Genomic DNA, 13,693 nt, shown 5'->3' with positions numbered 1-13,693 from the left:
ACCGGCTCGCCAAATTTCCTATGACGAAGCATCCTAGCTCAGCTTCGTCTCCGTCAGTGATTTCTCAGCATCATCCCTTCTGAACCGGCTCATGATTCACCAGGAAATGCCGATATCCGGGCTGGCTGGCTGGGTGACTGGCTGGATTGAGGGCAACTTGGGGCTGGCCGCCGCCGCTCATCCGTCATGAGGTGGGGCTGTTGCGGGGAGATCCACCCGCTGCACAAAGTTGGGTCTTTCTTTCCTACTTTTGGTCGATCTTTTTGGTTCCTGGCTGGGCTCGGTTCGAAGACACGGAGGCGGGAATAGTTTTCTTGCCGTTTCACTTGAAACAGGGTTGTTGTTGTTCCTTGACTCCACTCAGAACAACAGCACCCGAAATTGTCTATCCTTCACCCCAGTCATTACAGTCCTCGAAATGCTTGTTTCCATGAAGAGTCATGTAAATTCTATGTCTATTGAGGTGAGACTTCTTTACCAGACATTACTACTATGTATCATGTACACCATTATATGCTGAACCCGCTTAACCCCATTTCTTTCTTTTTCCTTCCTCCATGGTCAATCACTCTTCCGATGGAGCCGTTTCACTTCGCTTCTTCTTGAACAGAAACCCTCCCAAGAACAATAGAATAGGCACACCAGAAACACCAGTCAGCAAGGCCAAAGCCCACGTCATGGTCTTCCAGCCCGCATTCTCCCGGATAAAGCCCGCAAAGAACGGACCAACAATGGTTCCAGCAGCATACGCCGAGTTGAGGATGCCATACGACAAAGCCATGGCACCACCCTTACCGAAGATATCCGGGTCCTGTGCTTCCTTTTCCGCCACAATGTATGACGCCTCAACCAAGAGAGGAGGCATCAACGAGGCTATACAAAAGCCGATAAGGACCAATAATGCGCATAACAACACCTTCTGGCCCATGGAATCGTGCGTGACAAGACGGAGCAGCACCATGAAGGGTATGGTGGTGAACAATGCTCCTGCCGCCATGTAGCGTCGTGCATTCACAAACTTGTCGTTGATCCAGCCGAAGAATGGATCGGAAATATGAGGGACGGACAAAGGCACGAAAATCAGCCCCTGGCCTGTCTGGTCCCAGCCAAAAGTGTCCTCGACGAAGAGAGGAAGGACGCTGTCAAATGAAGTCAGGACCACGGAGACGATGAAGTACGCCCAGATGGTGACTATCATGCGCTCCGAAGCGAGAAGAGTAAGCACAGCGCTTCTGGTCTTTTTGGGGCTCGCGTGTCCAGAGGTTTCGACAGCCTGCTGTCCGACTGAAACCGGGTCATCTGACTTATCATCAGATGCACCAGCGGGCAAAGGATCAGTAGCATCTTCGATATCAGAGCACTTCTCCGTGGTTTCAGACGGCGAAATAACCGGACCTTGTTCCTTCTCCTGTTGCAACCACTTCACAGCATGCTTCTTCTCAATCATGACCAGCCGCAAAACAATATCCACACCGACGAGAGCAAATGCCAGGGCAAAGACGGCATAGTATCCGCCACGGGCGTAAATAACACCACCAAGAAGTGGCCCACCCATGATTCCAAAGGTCATACCCATGCCGATATAGCCCATTGCCTGCCCAAGGCCATCTTTTCCCACCGTGTCGACCAGCAACGCGGCTCCGACCGTCCATACAACCGCTGCAGATGCGCCCTGGAAGATGCGGCCAATGATCCAGAGACTAAGGTGAGTCCCTACGCAGAGTAAAGCCGTGGAAGCACCTAATGCCAGCAATCCGACTATGAGTGGCCACCATCGAGACTCAAAGCGGTCGGCGATGTAGCCCGCAACGGCTGGATATCACAGTCAATTAGCATGAACATTCTTTGAAACGATATTGCAAGGGTGATACTCACGCGATGCTGCTAACAGCGCTGCGCCATACAATGCTAACAAGATAGACGTCCATGATTGTTCTATCCGATGTTATAGTCAGCATCAACCCACCATCGGTAGAACATAAAATGGTCAACTCACCCTGATCAACAGACATCCCAACCCTCTCATGTAAAGCGGTAGGAGCCACGGGAACAATCTACGATTGACTTCAACATCAGTAATCTAAACCCAGACATAACAAATCCAATGGTACACTCAATCCACGTACCAGTCCATAAAGTAAAACATCCTATCCATCATCCGGTAGTTAGCACGTGGGTCAAGATACCAAGCCAAACTAAATAAAAAAAAGCAAAGCAAAGCATACCGTGAAGACAGCAAAAACCACCACAAAGATAATGAACGCATTAGATGACCTCCACTTCAAGAATACCGGTGGCTTGGTATCACTCTGCCCTGGCACTAAGCCACGCAGATTCCAGGTCATGTTATAAGGCTGTAGTGTATGTACTAGTACGGCTTGGATGGGATTGGGTCGTTCCGCAACATCGGGGCCGACTGAACTTTCTGCAATGCTTCGGGCGGGTGTGTGGCTTTTGACAGAAGGTTTAAGTGTAAATGCAGATCAGAACGATTACTTAAGATCAGGAAGCTAGATAGGATTTATTATTTGTATCAGGAATGGAGGTCTAGTTATACGTGTATGAGGGAGTGGCCGATGAGGGTCAAATCCTGTTGCTATGTGATCGGCTCGGCGCCCGCGGGGCCCGAGCCCAGTCTTATCGATGGGTCACAGGCTCATCAGTGGCACGGCATGAAATATTTACAGATTACTGCGGAGATGAGTGGTTGAATACTACTGGTTCGGGAATATAAAAGTAATATTGGTGACCAATTGTTAAGTGGCGTATTGATTTTCGTGACTCATGGCATAATGCTGCCTTATGGGGGCTACTGCAGGTTTCATATTCGCCACCGGCTTCATAGCTTGTACATCTCGCTGCGGCTGCGCACCCCGTCAAAAATGCAAGTGTTATCCAAGGGCACATACTGCCTGGTAATTACTTTCAGCGCCTCCTGCGCGACTAATCCTCCGGTGAGCGAGGAGATGTTGTGTAATTCACCGCCTTGCGTCCTCCGTAGCTCCTGTGCCGCTTGTAGGATTCGCTCCCTTGCGTCTCCGTCCTCAATAGTGGATGCACCTTCAGGTTGAAACGCACCAAGGATGCGGTCTATTGCAGAGTCCCACACCTTCTCATCATCCAAGGCCTCCTCTGATATCTTGCCCGCTTGGATGTCGGTGATTATATCATCCAGGGCCTGGAAGGCAAGGAAGGTCGGCACAAGGGAGTCTGGAATATCAATGTTGTTCCGAATCGCCTCTAAAGTAGTTGCCTCCCCATCCACTATCGGAATATCGCGGCCATGGATAACCTTGATGTGAGCCGCATTCTTGCAGAAGACCTCAATATCCTTGTCCGAAGCTGGGGCCGGGCGTGGTCCAAGCTGTGCTTCAAGGCTTCGGACGATCTGGGTAACTTCTTCTATGTCCTTGCGAGCCTTTGACTTGTAGATGTTCTGAAGAGAAACATAGTCGGCTGACTGAGCCTTCATATCGGGTAGAGAGCCCGGTAAAGGAAGTACACTGTGTCTCTGGTAGTATTCACGGATGGCCGCCGCGATAATCCAGAAGTTGGCCGAGTCCGGGGCTGGGTGCTTGCATTCCTCCATCTCGAAGATCTCACGAAGGGAACTGCGCAAGCTGAATGGGTTCAAGGTCTTCAAAACCGCGGCAACAGCCTCATCATAGTTCTCCTCTCCACCTTCTGGGTTGCTTGTTCTTGCACTAGACCGCACCAGCTCCCTGAATTCTGATTTCTCTTTGTAGTTCGATGGTACCTGGCCATCATGCGCTTCTTTCCACTGCTCTAGGTGATGCAGAAGAAGCAAAATGTACGGGACATGGCCATGCTGGTGATCATCCAGGCTGTCCAGGTTGCGAATGCTAGCACCGGCCGCTGCCAGCTCAGGCCACGGGTTTAGGAGACGGAGATCCTGTGTGCTTTCAGGATCTGGGTGTGTCTCTACTATAGGGAATGCAGCCGGGAGCTGGAGAGAGAAAGTGGAATAGAATCCAACCGAGCGTGTGTAAATTACTGGGATGCCAAACTCTTTAGCAGCCTTGCAAATGGCCTCCAAAGAAGGGCGTTTTACCGGTCCAGACACCAAGACCAGCTTGTGCTGCGGAAGAAACTCAGGGTCCTTCAGCAGTTCTGAGATTGACTTGTGCTCAGTCTTCGTTAGCTCTGCAACAGGATCGAGCAGTTGGGGTGGATGAAGTCACCTTAGTATAGAAGCTTCCATCTACGTCCGGGTTTAGTTCTTGTAGCAATCGACAGGTCTCCTCGGCTCGGGACTTGCCCAAGCTCTCTTCTTCCAAGAAAAAGTTGACCCCGAGGTCCGGCTCGGTGACAACTGCAGGGTCCACAATCGTGAAACCTCCGACTCCAGGAAGTACAAGGTTCTTAAGGGTTTCCACGCCGACTACACCGGATACACCCGTGTTGTGCTTGCCCCAGGGTTCGTCAGAGTTGACGAGAAGCACGCGGGACTCTTCTAGAGCTTGCTGTCCACTTGCTGCCCACAAGCGCAATTGGCGATCATATTTCCTCTCTTTTGAGGACGGTCCAACCAAAGCACTCGGGAAGGCCTCTGCCATGAGGGGCTAAAGCGGAGAAGAGACGGAGATAGACAAAGACAAGCTGGATCGAAAGAGGGGGGGGATCAACAAGCTGGAAAAATGTTCCAGTGACAATCCCTGGTTGGAAGAAGATGGGGCAACACGATCACAAGCACCCGAATGGACCGATGACTTGTTGAGGTATTGATATTCCGATCAAGTAAGAGCGATGGAATCCATATGTTGGCTGCAGTCACATGATCGATGCGATGCACGGACCCACCAGAGCTGCTGGTTGCCTTGATGCCTGTATGCCTGAGGCTGCAAATGCTATGACGACACAACCCCGCCGGAGGAAAAGACGCCGAACAACATTCAGTCAACTCCGGAATTACCGCTGAATGCTGCATTTATCAGACAGATCTACTCTGTAAGCGGATGATATAAGCCGTCAAGATCTCAATTGCTATGCCATGAGATTCGCACTTCCGCGTGGCTGTCTGTCATCCCTGTAAGTGGCCCAATCCTTTTGCTGGAAACTTTCTTTGGGCTTGTCGCATCTCCCCCCACCGCGGGCATCCACTACATTTGACGGTTCCTCCCCGAATTTGCAGGGGCTCGATTCGAGGGTTTCTTGTCCCCGGAATAGTCCGCCTACTAATCTTAAAACAACAGACCCCGGCTCGGCAGTTTCCCCTCATCTTCTATCTATTCTCGTGTTCGTCTCTGCTTACGACCAGATCGCTCATCTCCTCCCGTTGTGCCCCTCTTCTCCCTTCCCAACGCTACCTTTCGCCGTCATTCCACCATGGCCAGCGTCGTCGAAGCCGCAAAGCGCGCTGCCGGTAAGGCTGCCGTCGAGAACCACTACCCCAAGGATGCCAAATACGTCGGCATTGGCAGTGGTTCGACCATTGTCTATGTGGTCGAGGCCATCAAGGAGTCCGGAATAGACACCTCCGCCACCAAATATGTCCCCACCGGCTTCCAGTCCAAGCAGCTGATTGTCGGCGCTGGTCTGACCGCGGTGGACTTTGATGCCCTCCCCGAAGGCACGGTTCTGGATGTTGCCTTCGATGGTGCCGATGAGGTCGACGATGAGCTGAACCTGATCAAGGGTGGTGGTGCTTGTCTCTTCCAGGAGAAGATTGTGGCTCTTCAGGCCAAGGAGTTCATCTGTGTGGCTGGTGAGTACATTATACGCCGATCGATAGAGTCTGGAGGGACATACGCACTAACTTCCCGTTGATAGACTCCCGCAAACTCCAATCCCGCCTGCTCACCGGCTGGAAGTACATCCCCATCGAAGTCGCTCCTATCGCGGCCCGTCGCGTTCTCGGTGCTCTCAAGGAAATCGGCAGCATTGACCCCGCTATCCGCGTGAACTCCGATGCCAAGCAAGGCCCATTGAAGACCGACCAGGCCTTCTACATTATCGACGCTCCCTTCAAGACTCTGCTGACCCAGGCAGACGTGGCTGCTGGCAAGGACGGCAGTGGCAAGGACGGCGTGTGGGAGGTCCACGCCCTCTCTCAAGCCATCAAGCAGATTCCCGGCGTTCTCGACGTGGGTATCTTCTCTGGCGTGACAGGCCCTCAGGCGCAGGCGCTCGGTGGTGTCGGAGGCCAGAAGCCTATTGCTGCCTACTTCGGTATGCCTGACGGCTCGGTGTCTGTCAGAAAGGCCGCTGCTTGAATGGGACTGCTCCCTAACGCCATATACGATACGTCAAGAGATTAGAAGAAAAAGTACAAGTACAAATGATACCATGTAGACTGTTAGCACGAATCGGACTATTTTACGCTTTCTATAACCTGGTGCCTCGTAACTGTGATATCAATGAACCAAAAGTAAGAACAAGAACACCAGTCTCCGCACGCCGGTCATCAAGACAAAGTAAGTTAGTTTCATAAGGCGACAATATACTCAAGCCTATTTGGCGCCCTTCCCCTTCGCTTCCGTCTCTCCAAGCTCACGTACAAAGATCTTAACCGTCCCTTCGACAACATCATCTTTCCCATCCTCGAAGCCCGGGCTGATCGCGATCGCGAGGTACTTTCCATTACCGCTAAAGTCCACGGCAGCCACACTCGACGGGTACTTCTGGTACTGTCTGATTCTCCTCTTCGCGATACCATCCCAAAGCGCGACCACTCCATCACCACCGCCAGAGGCAAACGTACCATGGACCGGGTGGAACGCCAGTGCATTGACAGGGTAGACGACGTCGACATCATCCGCCGTCTGTCTGTGACACTTGAAGGCATATTTGCGGGCCTGCGACTCGGCGGACGGGTCGAACCATTCGACCGCAACACGGCCCTCAATACTGGATGACGCGTATCCTGCATCGTCAGGCATGCACGCCACTGAGCGAGTCATAAACTTCAAGCTGCTCTCCCTTCGCTGCCAGGGCTCGATTTCAATCTTGTTCGGGCCCGTACCCTCCGACTGAGCGGTGAGCATAGCCAATGCTTTGAGATCGTAGATGTGTAGGGCGCGAGAAGCCATTGCGACGACGAGCTTCGTAGCGGTAAGAGACATGGAGAAGGGCTTCGAGGGGAGGGGAATGATAGCGGGGGCTGTGGCGGGATCGTTCGTCGGGTGCACATGCAACGTGGAGTCCCAGGATGCGGATATTACTAGGTTGTGTTCCTTGCTGAAAACGACACTGCGAACGCCAGCTTCGTGGCTACTGAGGACAGTCTGGGTGGATGATGCTACATCAATTCTGTTTGGTGTCAGCAGGGAATGGATTGAGGATGCGCCGGTTGGTATCGGAGGTGACATGCACTCACTTCTTGACGTCCCAGTCCAAGCCAGCCGTGTAGATCTCATCCTCGGTTGCGCCGAAACACACATCCAACACCGGAGCACGATGCTCGAACTTCTGTAACAGCTTTCCTTCTCCGACGGCGCCATTCTCGTCGCGCAGGTCGTACAGATACACGTTCTTATCCCATGAAGAAACGACGATTCGCGTGGAGTCGGGGTCGGGCGAGAACTTCAAGGCGGAGATAGCATCCGTCGGCGGGGACGCGACAGAGAATTGATCTGGTACCTGTCAGTGGAGGATGGTTGCCACATATACAGTTCGCGACTTACTTGACGCCATTTTCTTTGCTTGAACCTTCAACGAGCCCAATTGTATATCGTTGTTGATCGGCCCGTCGTCATGGAAGCTTCACCTTCAGACCATTTTCTGCCGTCCACCACCGCCCTGGAATATTCTCCCCGCCATCATCATCGATTGATTGCATTGACGTCGGACATTCTCTAGATCGAACACATTCTTGTTCGCAGATCTTCATCATGCCGTTCGCACAACTCGTGATAGGGCCCCCGGGTGCCGGAAAGTCAACCTACTGCAATGGCATGCACCAGTTCCTCGGGGCTATTGGTCGCAAATGCTCCATTGTGAATCTGGACCCCGCAAATGACAAAACATCTTATCCGTGCGCGCTGGACGTTCGCGACCTTGTCACGTTAGAGGAGATCATGAGTGAGGATCAGTTGGGGCCTAACGGGGGTATTCTGTATGCGCTGGAGGAATTAGAGGAGAACTTTGATTGGCTTGAGGAGGGACTGAAGGATCTCGGAGGTATGCGCATTCTGCCGTGAAGATGTTACAGGAACAAACGCTAATGCTTATACACCATAGAGGACTACGTCTTGTTCGACTGCCCGGGCCAAGTTGAACTGTTCACACACCACTCTTCCCTCCGGAACATATTTTTCAAATTGCAGAAGATGGGCTACAGAGTACGTCCTCCCGGTCCCATCCGGAGTTAACATGTCAATGCGATACTAACTAACGGACGTTGCGCAGCTCATCGTGATCCATCTCATTGACTCCTACAACCTCACTCTACCCTCGATGTACATATCCGCCCTTCTCCTCTCCCTCCGCGCCATGCTCCAAATGGATCTACCTCACCTGAACGTCCTCACCAAGATCGACAACCTGTCGAACTATTCCCAGCTGCCATTTAACCTTGACTACTATACAGAAGTGCAAGACCTCAGCTACCTTCTACCACACCTCGAAGCCGAATCATCACGGCTATCACACGAAAAGTTCGGACCGCTCAATAACGCGATCATCGACCTAGTGGAGGAATTCGGACTAGTGAGCTTCGAGACGCTAGCCGTAGAGGACAAGAAGAGCATGATGAATCTATTGCACGTTATCGACCGTGCCAGTGGCTACGTCTTCGGACCCGCCGAGGGTGCCAACGACTCCATCTGGCAGGTTGCTGTCCGAGAAGGCCTGGGACAGATGGACATCCGAGACGTGCAAGAGCGGTGGCTTGACGCAAAAGACACTTACGATGAGCACGAGCTAAAGCAGCTGGAGGAAGAGGCGAAAGCCAATGAAAAGGCAGCCGAAGAGGCATCAGCAAAGAAACCCAATATGAACTTCGATGATGACGACGAATACGACGATCTGGGAAGGGGATCGATACCAGATGGCGGCGTGAAGGTTATACGAAAATCATGACATGACATGAAATCTATCCCAGCAACCAAATTCTATCCACACACACATACATACATACATGCACACTGTATAATATAGGGTATCTTTAATGAAAACGATCAAGACAAAACTCCCAGCACCCAAACCTAAGCACCCCCACCCTGAAACATAACTCCCATACACATCCGTCCATCATCATCAATCATCAATCATCATCCTCACTCTCCATCACCACATCCACATCCACACCCAAATCCATATCCCCCTCCCCACCAGTACCCGGCGTACTCACCTCCCCACCCACATCAACCAAACCACCCAACAACCCCTCCAAAACCCCACTCTCCTCCGCCTCCCTCAACCTCACAATCTCCCTCCTCGCCCTTCGAATGGCCTCCTCCTCAGCCTTGCGCATCGTCCCCGACACCCTAATAACCCGAAACACACAAGGCCTCATGAAGCTCGACCTCTTCGCTCCACCCTCAGTAAACCCGGGAACCTGCGACATGCAAGTCAACGCCGTCCAGACAAGCCGGAAAGACGCGCGAGGACACCGAATAATCGCCGTCGAAGTAGCGGGGGAGAGATATTTCACTGTACACCCAACCATCAGTCTCATCATCACAACAACAACACATAGCAAACAGAAAGCGCAAAGCAAATCAAAGATAAAGGCGGGGGAAGGAAACAAACATACCACTAATACCCCCCGCGCCAGCCCCACCTAATCTACCAACACCGTAATCGCCAAACATGAGGGAGACTTCCTCTCGCACCATCTTTGCTAGGAGACCGGGTGTTAGGGCGTCGGATGTGGGTGAGTGGATTTGTAGCTGTGCTTGCGATTTGGATTTAGATTTGGGGTTGCTGTTGCTGTTGCTGTTGTTGCTCTTGGTGCGGGAGGTGGCTGCAGGCCATGTTGAGGGATCAGGATAGAGAATGTCGAGGAGGATGTAGCGGTGTTTGAGGCGGACCATTGTTTAGTATTTTGGTGGTATGTGGTGGAGGGTTTGAGGTGGTTGCGTTGTAGTGGTGGTAGGTTGATAGTTGGTATTTGGTGTGAGTTGGTTTGCGGGATGATTTTTGGAGAGAGGATTGTTGCACGCCACCTCCTGGTAGAATGTGCGTGTGGTATAATGGCAATTGGTCGGTGGTCTGAATTGAGAGTTTGACGTCGATTGATTATGTTTGAAAGCTGGAAGATGGTAGTTTTATTGAGCAGATCGGCGCGGCAGAGGCCGTTTTTCTGCCGCATGTGGACCTGCGCTGGATATACCGCCTACTCGGATGAAACATACTTGGGAACCGCAGATCAACTAGTTAATCATGCATAAAAAAGTCCACTACAGCAATACATCTACGTTGATCTAGGATTTTAATAGAATGCACATTTCTTTAATCGTTGCGTGATATTCATCAACCTTTAACAGCGAGTCATGCCACATGTGCCACTACAGATTGTAAGTTGAAATAGATGAGATATGAAGCGAACCAAACCGATGCAGACAGAAACATGGGTGAAAAGAAAACAGGCCATCACAACTCCGACGTCAACAATGACGGATTTTATGACTAATCCATGAGATGTAAATGTATTAAGTAAAAAATTAAACGCTGACCTCGACACGGCCCTCGGAGCCACCCTTCTGGAGGGCGGGGAGAAGGTAGGTGATGTCATCCCAGGGGTGTCTGTACAGACCAGTGCGGAGTCTCTTCTGGTCGAGGTAGTGGGCAATGAGACCAATGGAACGACCAAGGACGAAGAGACCGTTGAGGACACCCATCTTCATGTAGTCCTCAACCTCCTCGGAAGAGAAGGCACCGCAGTTGCGCATCAGGTCAACGAAGCAGACAGCAACGCAACCGTCGACGTTGAGGATGAGGTTGTCCTTCTTGGAGGTGGTGACAGTCTCGACGGCAATGGCGTAGTCGAGCAGCTTGGTGCTGGGGAAGTGCTTCTTGGCGAACTCCTTGACGAGCTCGACACGGAGATCGGGGTTGTTGCGGGACTTGACACGGTGACCAATACCGGGGACTGTGCATAGTTAGCGAGGCTGTTCGACATTACAGGTACAATAAAAGGTTCACTTACTCAGCTTGTTCTCCTTGCGCATGGTGTCAACGAAGTCACGGGGGCTCATGCCCTTGTCGAAGGCCTTGGTGAACTCCTCAGCAGCGCCGTCCAGGGCACCACCGAAGCGAGAACCGATGGTCAGGAGACCAGAGACGAGAGCGCTGATCAAGTCCTTACCGGCACGAGTGGTGATGATGGTGTTCATGGCACCAGACACGGCAGGACCGTGGTCAGCAGTAAGCATGAGAACCATCTCAAGGAACTTGCTGGCGTAGGCAGGGAGGCGGCGGCGGAACCACAGAAGAGACATAACACCACCAATGCCAATGTCCTCACGGAAGACATCAGAGATGGGCATACCGGCGTAGAGGAGCTCCTGGCCACGGTCGTCGGAGATGGTGGAGATGAAAGCAGCGGGCTTACGGACGAGACCCAGCTCCTGAGCCCAGGAGTAGTCGATGGGGATCTTAGGGACGACAGGCTCAGGCTGGGGCTGGACGATACCCTTCTTGACCTGGTCATCGTAGACCTCCTTGAGGGTCTGGGGAAGGTCCTCGAAGGTCTCGGGGACGAAGATACCGGCCTCACGCATGGCCTTGTTCTTGGCAACAGCAGTCTCGAGGTCGGAGTTGGCAGAGGCACCAGCGTGACCGAACTGAACCTCAGTCTTGAACATGCTAGCGCAGGTACCGATGGCCCAGGCGACGATGGGCTTGGTGATAGTGCCGTTCTTGACGGCCTCGATGACGCGGTACTCCTCAACACCACCGACCTCACCCAGCAGAACCAGGATCTTGCACTCAGGCTCAGCCTGGTAGCGGAGCAGGTGGTCGATGAAAGTGGTACCGGGGTAGCGGTCACCACCAATGGCAACACCCTCATAGACACCGTCGGTGGTCTGAGAGATGATGTTGTTGAGTTCGTTGGACATACCACCGGACTTGGAGACGTAACCGACGGAACCCTTGCGGTAGAGCTTGGAGGCAACGATGTTGTCCATCATACCACCAGTGTTACCGATCTTGAAGGCACCGGGCTTGATACCACCGACGGTAGCAGGTCCGATGATGGTGATGCCCTTCTCCTTGGCCTTGACCATGATCTCACGAGCGCGCTGTTCTGCTGTTAGCGGAGAACAGCATGGCGTCTGTTGGATGCAGAACTTACTCTCTCGGGGACACCCTCGGCAATGATGGCAATGGAGCGGATCTGGGGGCACTCCATGAGCTCCATAGTGGAGCTGTAGACGGAACGGGAAGAGGCGAAGTTGACAACGGTGTCAACGTCAGGGTGCTTGGCCATGGCCTTGGAGACATCCTGGTAGACGGGGAGAAGAGTCTCGCTGGTACCCCAGTACCTGTAATTGCATCAGTATCTCAATTCAGGAGATGGAACCTGGTTTGCCATACATCTTGCTCACGAACTGGCCACCGAAGGTGTAGATGATACCGGCGACGGAGGGAGTGGAACGCTTGCAGATGAAGTCGAAGTCAAGCATACCCTGGACAGCACGGGGCTGCATACCACTGTGGCAGGGGTTGTCAGCCAGAGCCATTGAGCACGACTATAGACCACGACTTACTATACGAAACATCTCGTCTTGTTGTGGAAGAGGGCGTTGCTGAGGGGAGAGCGCACACGGCTGGGGGGGTCGAAGCGGGTGATGTTGTCGTTGGCGGAGGCGCCATTGGCGGTGTTGACGAGGGGAGCAGAGGTAGGCATGTTGGCTGAATACTCTGTGAGATCGAGCAAGACGTCAGTGTCAAGAGATCAAGAAGGTTTTCATTAAAGCGGGTGCTGAGTGGGAAGAATCCGTGGGAGGGGAAATGCATCCGCCATGGTAATAATAATATATTGAACAAAACCCACATACCTGTCAACAGAGTTGGGAATAGGAGAAAGGATTAAAGGAGGATATTATTAGGTAGGTATGGGAGATATAGATAAATGAAGTAGTGACAAGCCGCTTCGTGAGACTGCGACCTGAACACAAAGGAGGAAGTGTGGTTTAGGGATGGTAGAGGGAGAAGGAGGGAGAAGAGAAGAAAGAGTAGGAAGCTGGAAGAGCGAGGCAACCAGATGGAGAAATGAGAAATTGGAGGGAGGGAGGAGGAGGAGAAAGGAAGTGGACTGATGGGAAAAAGACGGGAGATGAGAGAAAAACAAGATGTAAGATAAAAAGAAAATGGAACGGACAAAAAAAAAAGTAGCTAAAGGAGGGGACGATATCGGGAAGCTTGATGGGGGGGTAGAAAAATTATGGGGCCAAGTGAGGAAAGAGCAGGTACATAGTACCGAGTTGGTATGGGCGTATGAATGGGGTTCGTATCGATCGTACCATACAGTATCAATGATCCTGGCGCAGGCAACTCTTGGTCCGAAACAACCCAGTTGGGGAAATCTCGACAAGGATGGATGGATCACAAATGGGTCAACTTCGCTAGAATAGTAGCAGCTATGGAGAGGGGCGTTTCACTCGACCGGACTAGTGGCGAGCAACCCGAAATGACATTGCGCAGTCAGAAGCCGATTCTCGTCTATAGTTTTGAGATTGGGAGATGGAGAGTGAAAGATTGATTGATCCTTACGGAGTCCGGAGTC

General features: G+C 52.2%; 7 protein-coding genes across 7 annotated transcripts; 2 read left to right on the top strand and 5 right to left on the bottom strand.

The window, feature by feature from the left end:
• Window positions 1–428: 428 nt before the first annotated feature.
• On the bottom strand, window positions 429–2,552 carry BO85DRAFT_421565 (MFS transporter). The gene is made up of 5 exons (XM_025657932.1): window positions 2,226–2,552; window positions 2,127–2,147; window positions 1,997–2,054; window positions 1,876–1,935; window positions 429–1,812 (listed from the first exon to the last, which is right to left on the bottom strand). The coding sequence occupies exons 1-5, from the start codon at window positions 2,343–2,345 to the stop codon at window positions 566–568; spliced, it is 1,506 nt and encodes a 501-aa protein (XP_025515604.1). The 5' UTR covers window positions 2,346–2,552; the 3' UTR covers window positions 429–565.
• Window positions 2,553–2,723: 171 nt separating this feature from the next.
• BO85DRAFT_469032 (NEDD8-activating enzyme E1 regulatory subunit) lies at window positions 2,724–4,737 on the bottom strand. Its single transcript, XM_025662308.1, has 2 exons — window positions 4,203–4,737; window positions 2,724–4,141 (listed from the first exon to the last, which is right to left on the bottom strand). The coding sequence occupies exons 1-2, from the start codon at window positions 4,575–4,577 to the stop codon at window positions 2,840–2,842; spliced, it is 1,677 nt and encodes a 558-aa protein (XP_025515603.1). The 5' UTR covers window positions 4,578–4,737; the 3' UTR covers window positions 2,724–2,839.
• Window positions 4,738–5,060: 323 nt separating this feature from the next.
• BO85DRAFT_478115 (ribose-5-phosphate isomerase RKI1) lies at window positions 5,061–6,526 on the top strand. The gene is made up of 2 exons (XM_025662877.1): window positions 5,061–5,725; window positions 5,791–6,526. The coding sequence occupies exons 1-2, from the start codon at window positions 5,347–5,349 to the stop codon at window positions 6,231–6,233; spliced, it is 822 nt and encodes a 273-aa protein (XP_025515602.1). The 5' UTR covers window positions 5,061–5,346; the 3' UTR covers window positions 6,234–6,526.
• Window positions 6,187–7,684, bottom strand: BO85DRAFT_308185 (WD40 repeat domain-containing protein). Its single transcript, XM_025655403.1, has 3 exons — window positions 7,644–7,684; window positions 7,337–7,592; window positions 6,187–7,269 (listed from the first exon to the last, which is right to left on the bottom strand). Exons 1-3 carry the CDS (start codon window positions 7,651–7,653, stop codon window positions 6,471–6,473), a joined length of 1,065 nt encoding a protein of 354 aa, XP_025515601.1. The 5' UTR covers window positions 7,654–7,684; the 3' UTR covers window positions 6,187–6,470.
• Window positions 7,685–7,820: 136 nt separating this feature from the next.
• On the top strand, window positions 7,821–9,355 carry BO85DRAFT_520388 (GTPase GPN2). Its single transcript, XM_025665133.1, has 3 exons — window positions 7,821–8,139; window positions 8,200–8,300; window positions 8,368–9,355. The coding sequence occupies exons 1-3, from the start codon at window positions 7,851–7,853 to the stop codon at window positions 9,037–9,039; spliced, it is 1,062 nt and encodes a 353-aa protein (XP_025515600.1). The 5' UTR covers window positions 7,821–7,850; the 3' UTR covers window positions 9,040–9,355.
• On the bottom strand, window positions 9,224–10,284 carry BO85DRAFT_478112 (Rpp14/Pop5 family protein; the record flags this gene model as incomplete). The annotated part of the gene is made up of 2 exons (XM_025662876.1): window positions 9,716–10,284; window positions 9,224–9,612 (listed from the first exon to the last, which is right to left on the bottom strand). Exons 1-2 carry the CDS (start codon window positions 9,993–9,995, stop codon window positions 9,224–9,226), a joined length of 669 nt encoding a protein of 222 aa, XP_025515599.1. The 5' UTR covers window positions 9,996–10,284.
• Window positions 10,285–10,625: 341 nt separating this feature from the next.
• BO85DRAFT_372048 (putative ATP citrate lyase, subunit 1) lies at window positions 10,626–12,814 on the bottom strand (the record flags this gene model as incomplete). The annotated part of the gene is made up of 5 exons (XM_025656018.1): window positions 10,626–11,053; window positions 11,111–12,206; window positions 12,260–12,449; window positions 12,502–12,618; window positions 12,675–12,814. The coding sequence occupies 5 exons, from the start codon at window positions 12,812–12,814 to the stop codon at window positions 10,626–10,628; spliced, it is 1,971 nt and encodes a 656-aa protein (XP_025515598.1).
• Between the last annotated feature and the right edge of the window lie 879 nt (window positions 12,815–13,693).

Source organism: Aspergillus piperis (assembly GCF_003184755.1).
Source record: "Aspergillus piperis CBS 112811 unplaced genomic scaffold BO85scaffold_9, whole genome shotgun sequence".
Classification (NCBI taxonomy): Eukaryota; Fungi; Ascomycota; class Eurotiomycetes; order Eurotiales; family Aspergillaceae; genus Aspergillus; species Aspergillus piperis.
This window is presented reverse-complemented; position numbering and strand designations above follow the sequence as displayed.

Coding starts and splice junctions, on each gene's coding strand:
- BO85DRAFT_421565 (XM_025657932.1), bottom strand. CDS start 2,345: ATGACCTGGAATCTGCGTGGCTTAGTGCCAGGGCAGAGTGATACCAAG. Junction 2,055..2,126: donor ATGTTTTACTTTATGGACTG/GTACGTGGATTG, acceptor AGTCAATCGTAG/ATTGTTCCCGTGGCTCCTAC. Junction 1,936..1,996: donor TGGGATGTCTGTTGATCAGG/GTGAGTTGACCA, acceptor AACATCGGATAG/AACAATCATGGACGTCTATC.
- BO85DRAFT_469032 (XM_025662308.1), bottom strand. CDS start 4,577: ATGGCAGAGGCCTTCCCGAGTGCTTTGGTTGGACCGTCCTCAAAAGAG. Junction 4,142..4,202: donor ATGGAAGCTTCTATACTAAG/GTGACTTCATCC, acceptor ACTGAGCACAAG/TCAATCTCAGAACTGCTGAA.
- BO85DRAFT_478115 (XM_025662877.1), top strand. CDS start 5,347: ATGGCCAGCGTCGTCGAAGCCGCAAAGCGCGCTGCCGGTAAGGCTGCC. Junction 5,726..5,790: donor GGAGTTCATCTGTGTGGCTG/GTGAGTACATTA, acceptor TCCCGTTGATAG/ACTCCCGCAAACTCCAATCC.
- BO85DRAFT_308185 (XM_025655403.1), bottom strand. Junction 7,270..7,336: donor TTGGACTGGGACGTCAAGAA/GTGAGTGCATGT, acceptor GACACCAAACAG/AATTGATGTAGCATCATCCA.
- BO85DRAFT_520388 (XM_025665133.1), top strand. CDS start 7,851: ATGCCGTTCGCACAACTCGTGATAGGGCCCCCGGGTGCCGGAAAGTCA. Junction 8,140..8,199: donor GGGACTGAAGGATCTCGGAG/GTATGCGCATTC, acceptor TATACACCATAG/AGGACTACGTCTTGTTCGAC. Junction 8,301..8,367: donor TGCAGAAGATGGGCTACAGA/GTACGTCCTCCC, acceptor GACGTTGCGCAG/CTCATCGTGATCCATCTCAT.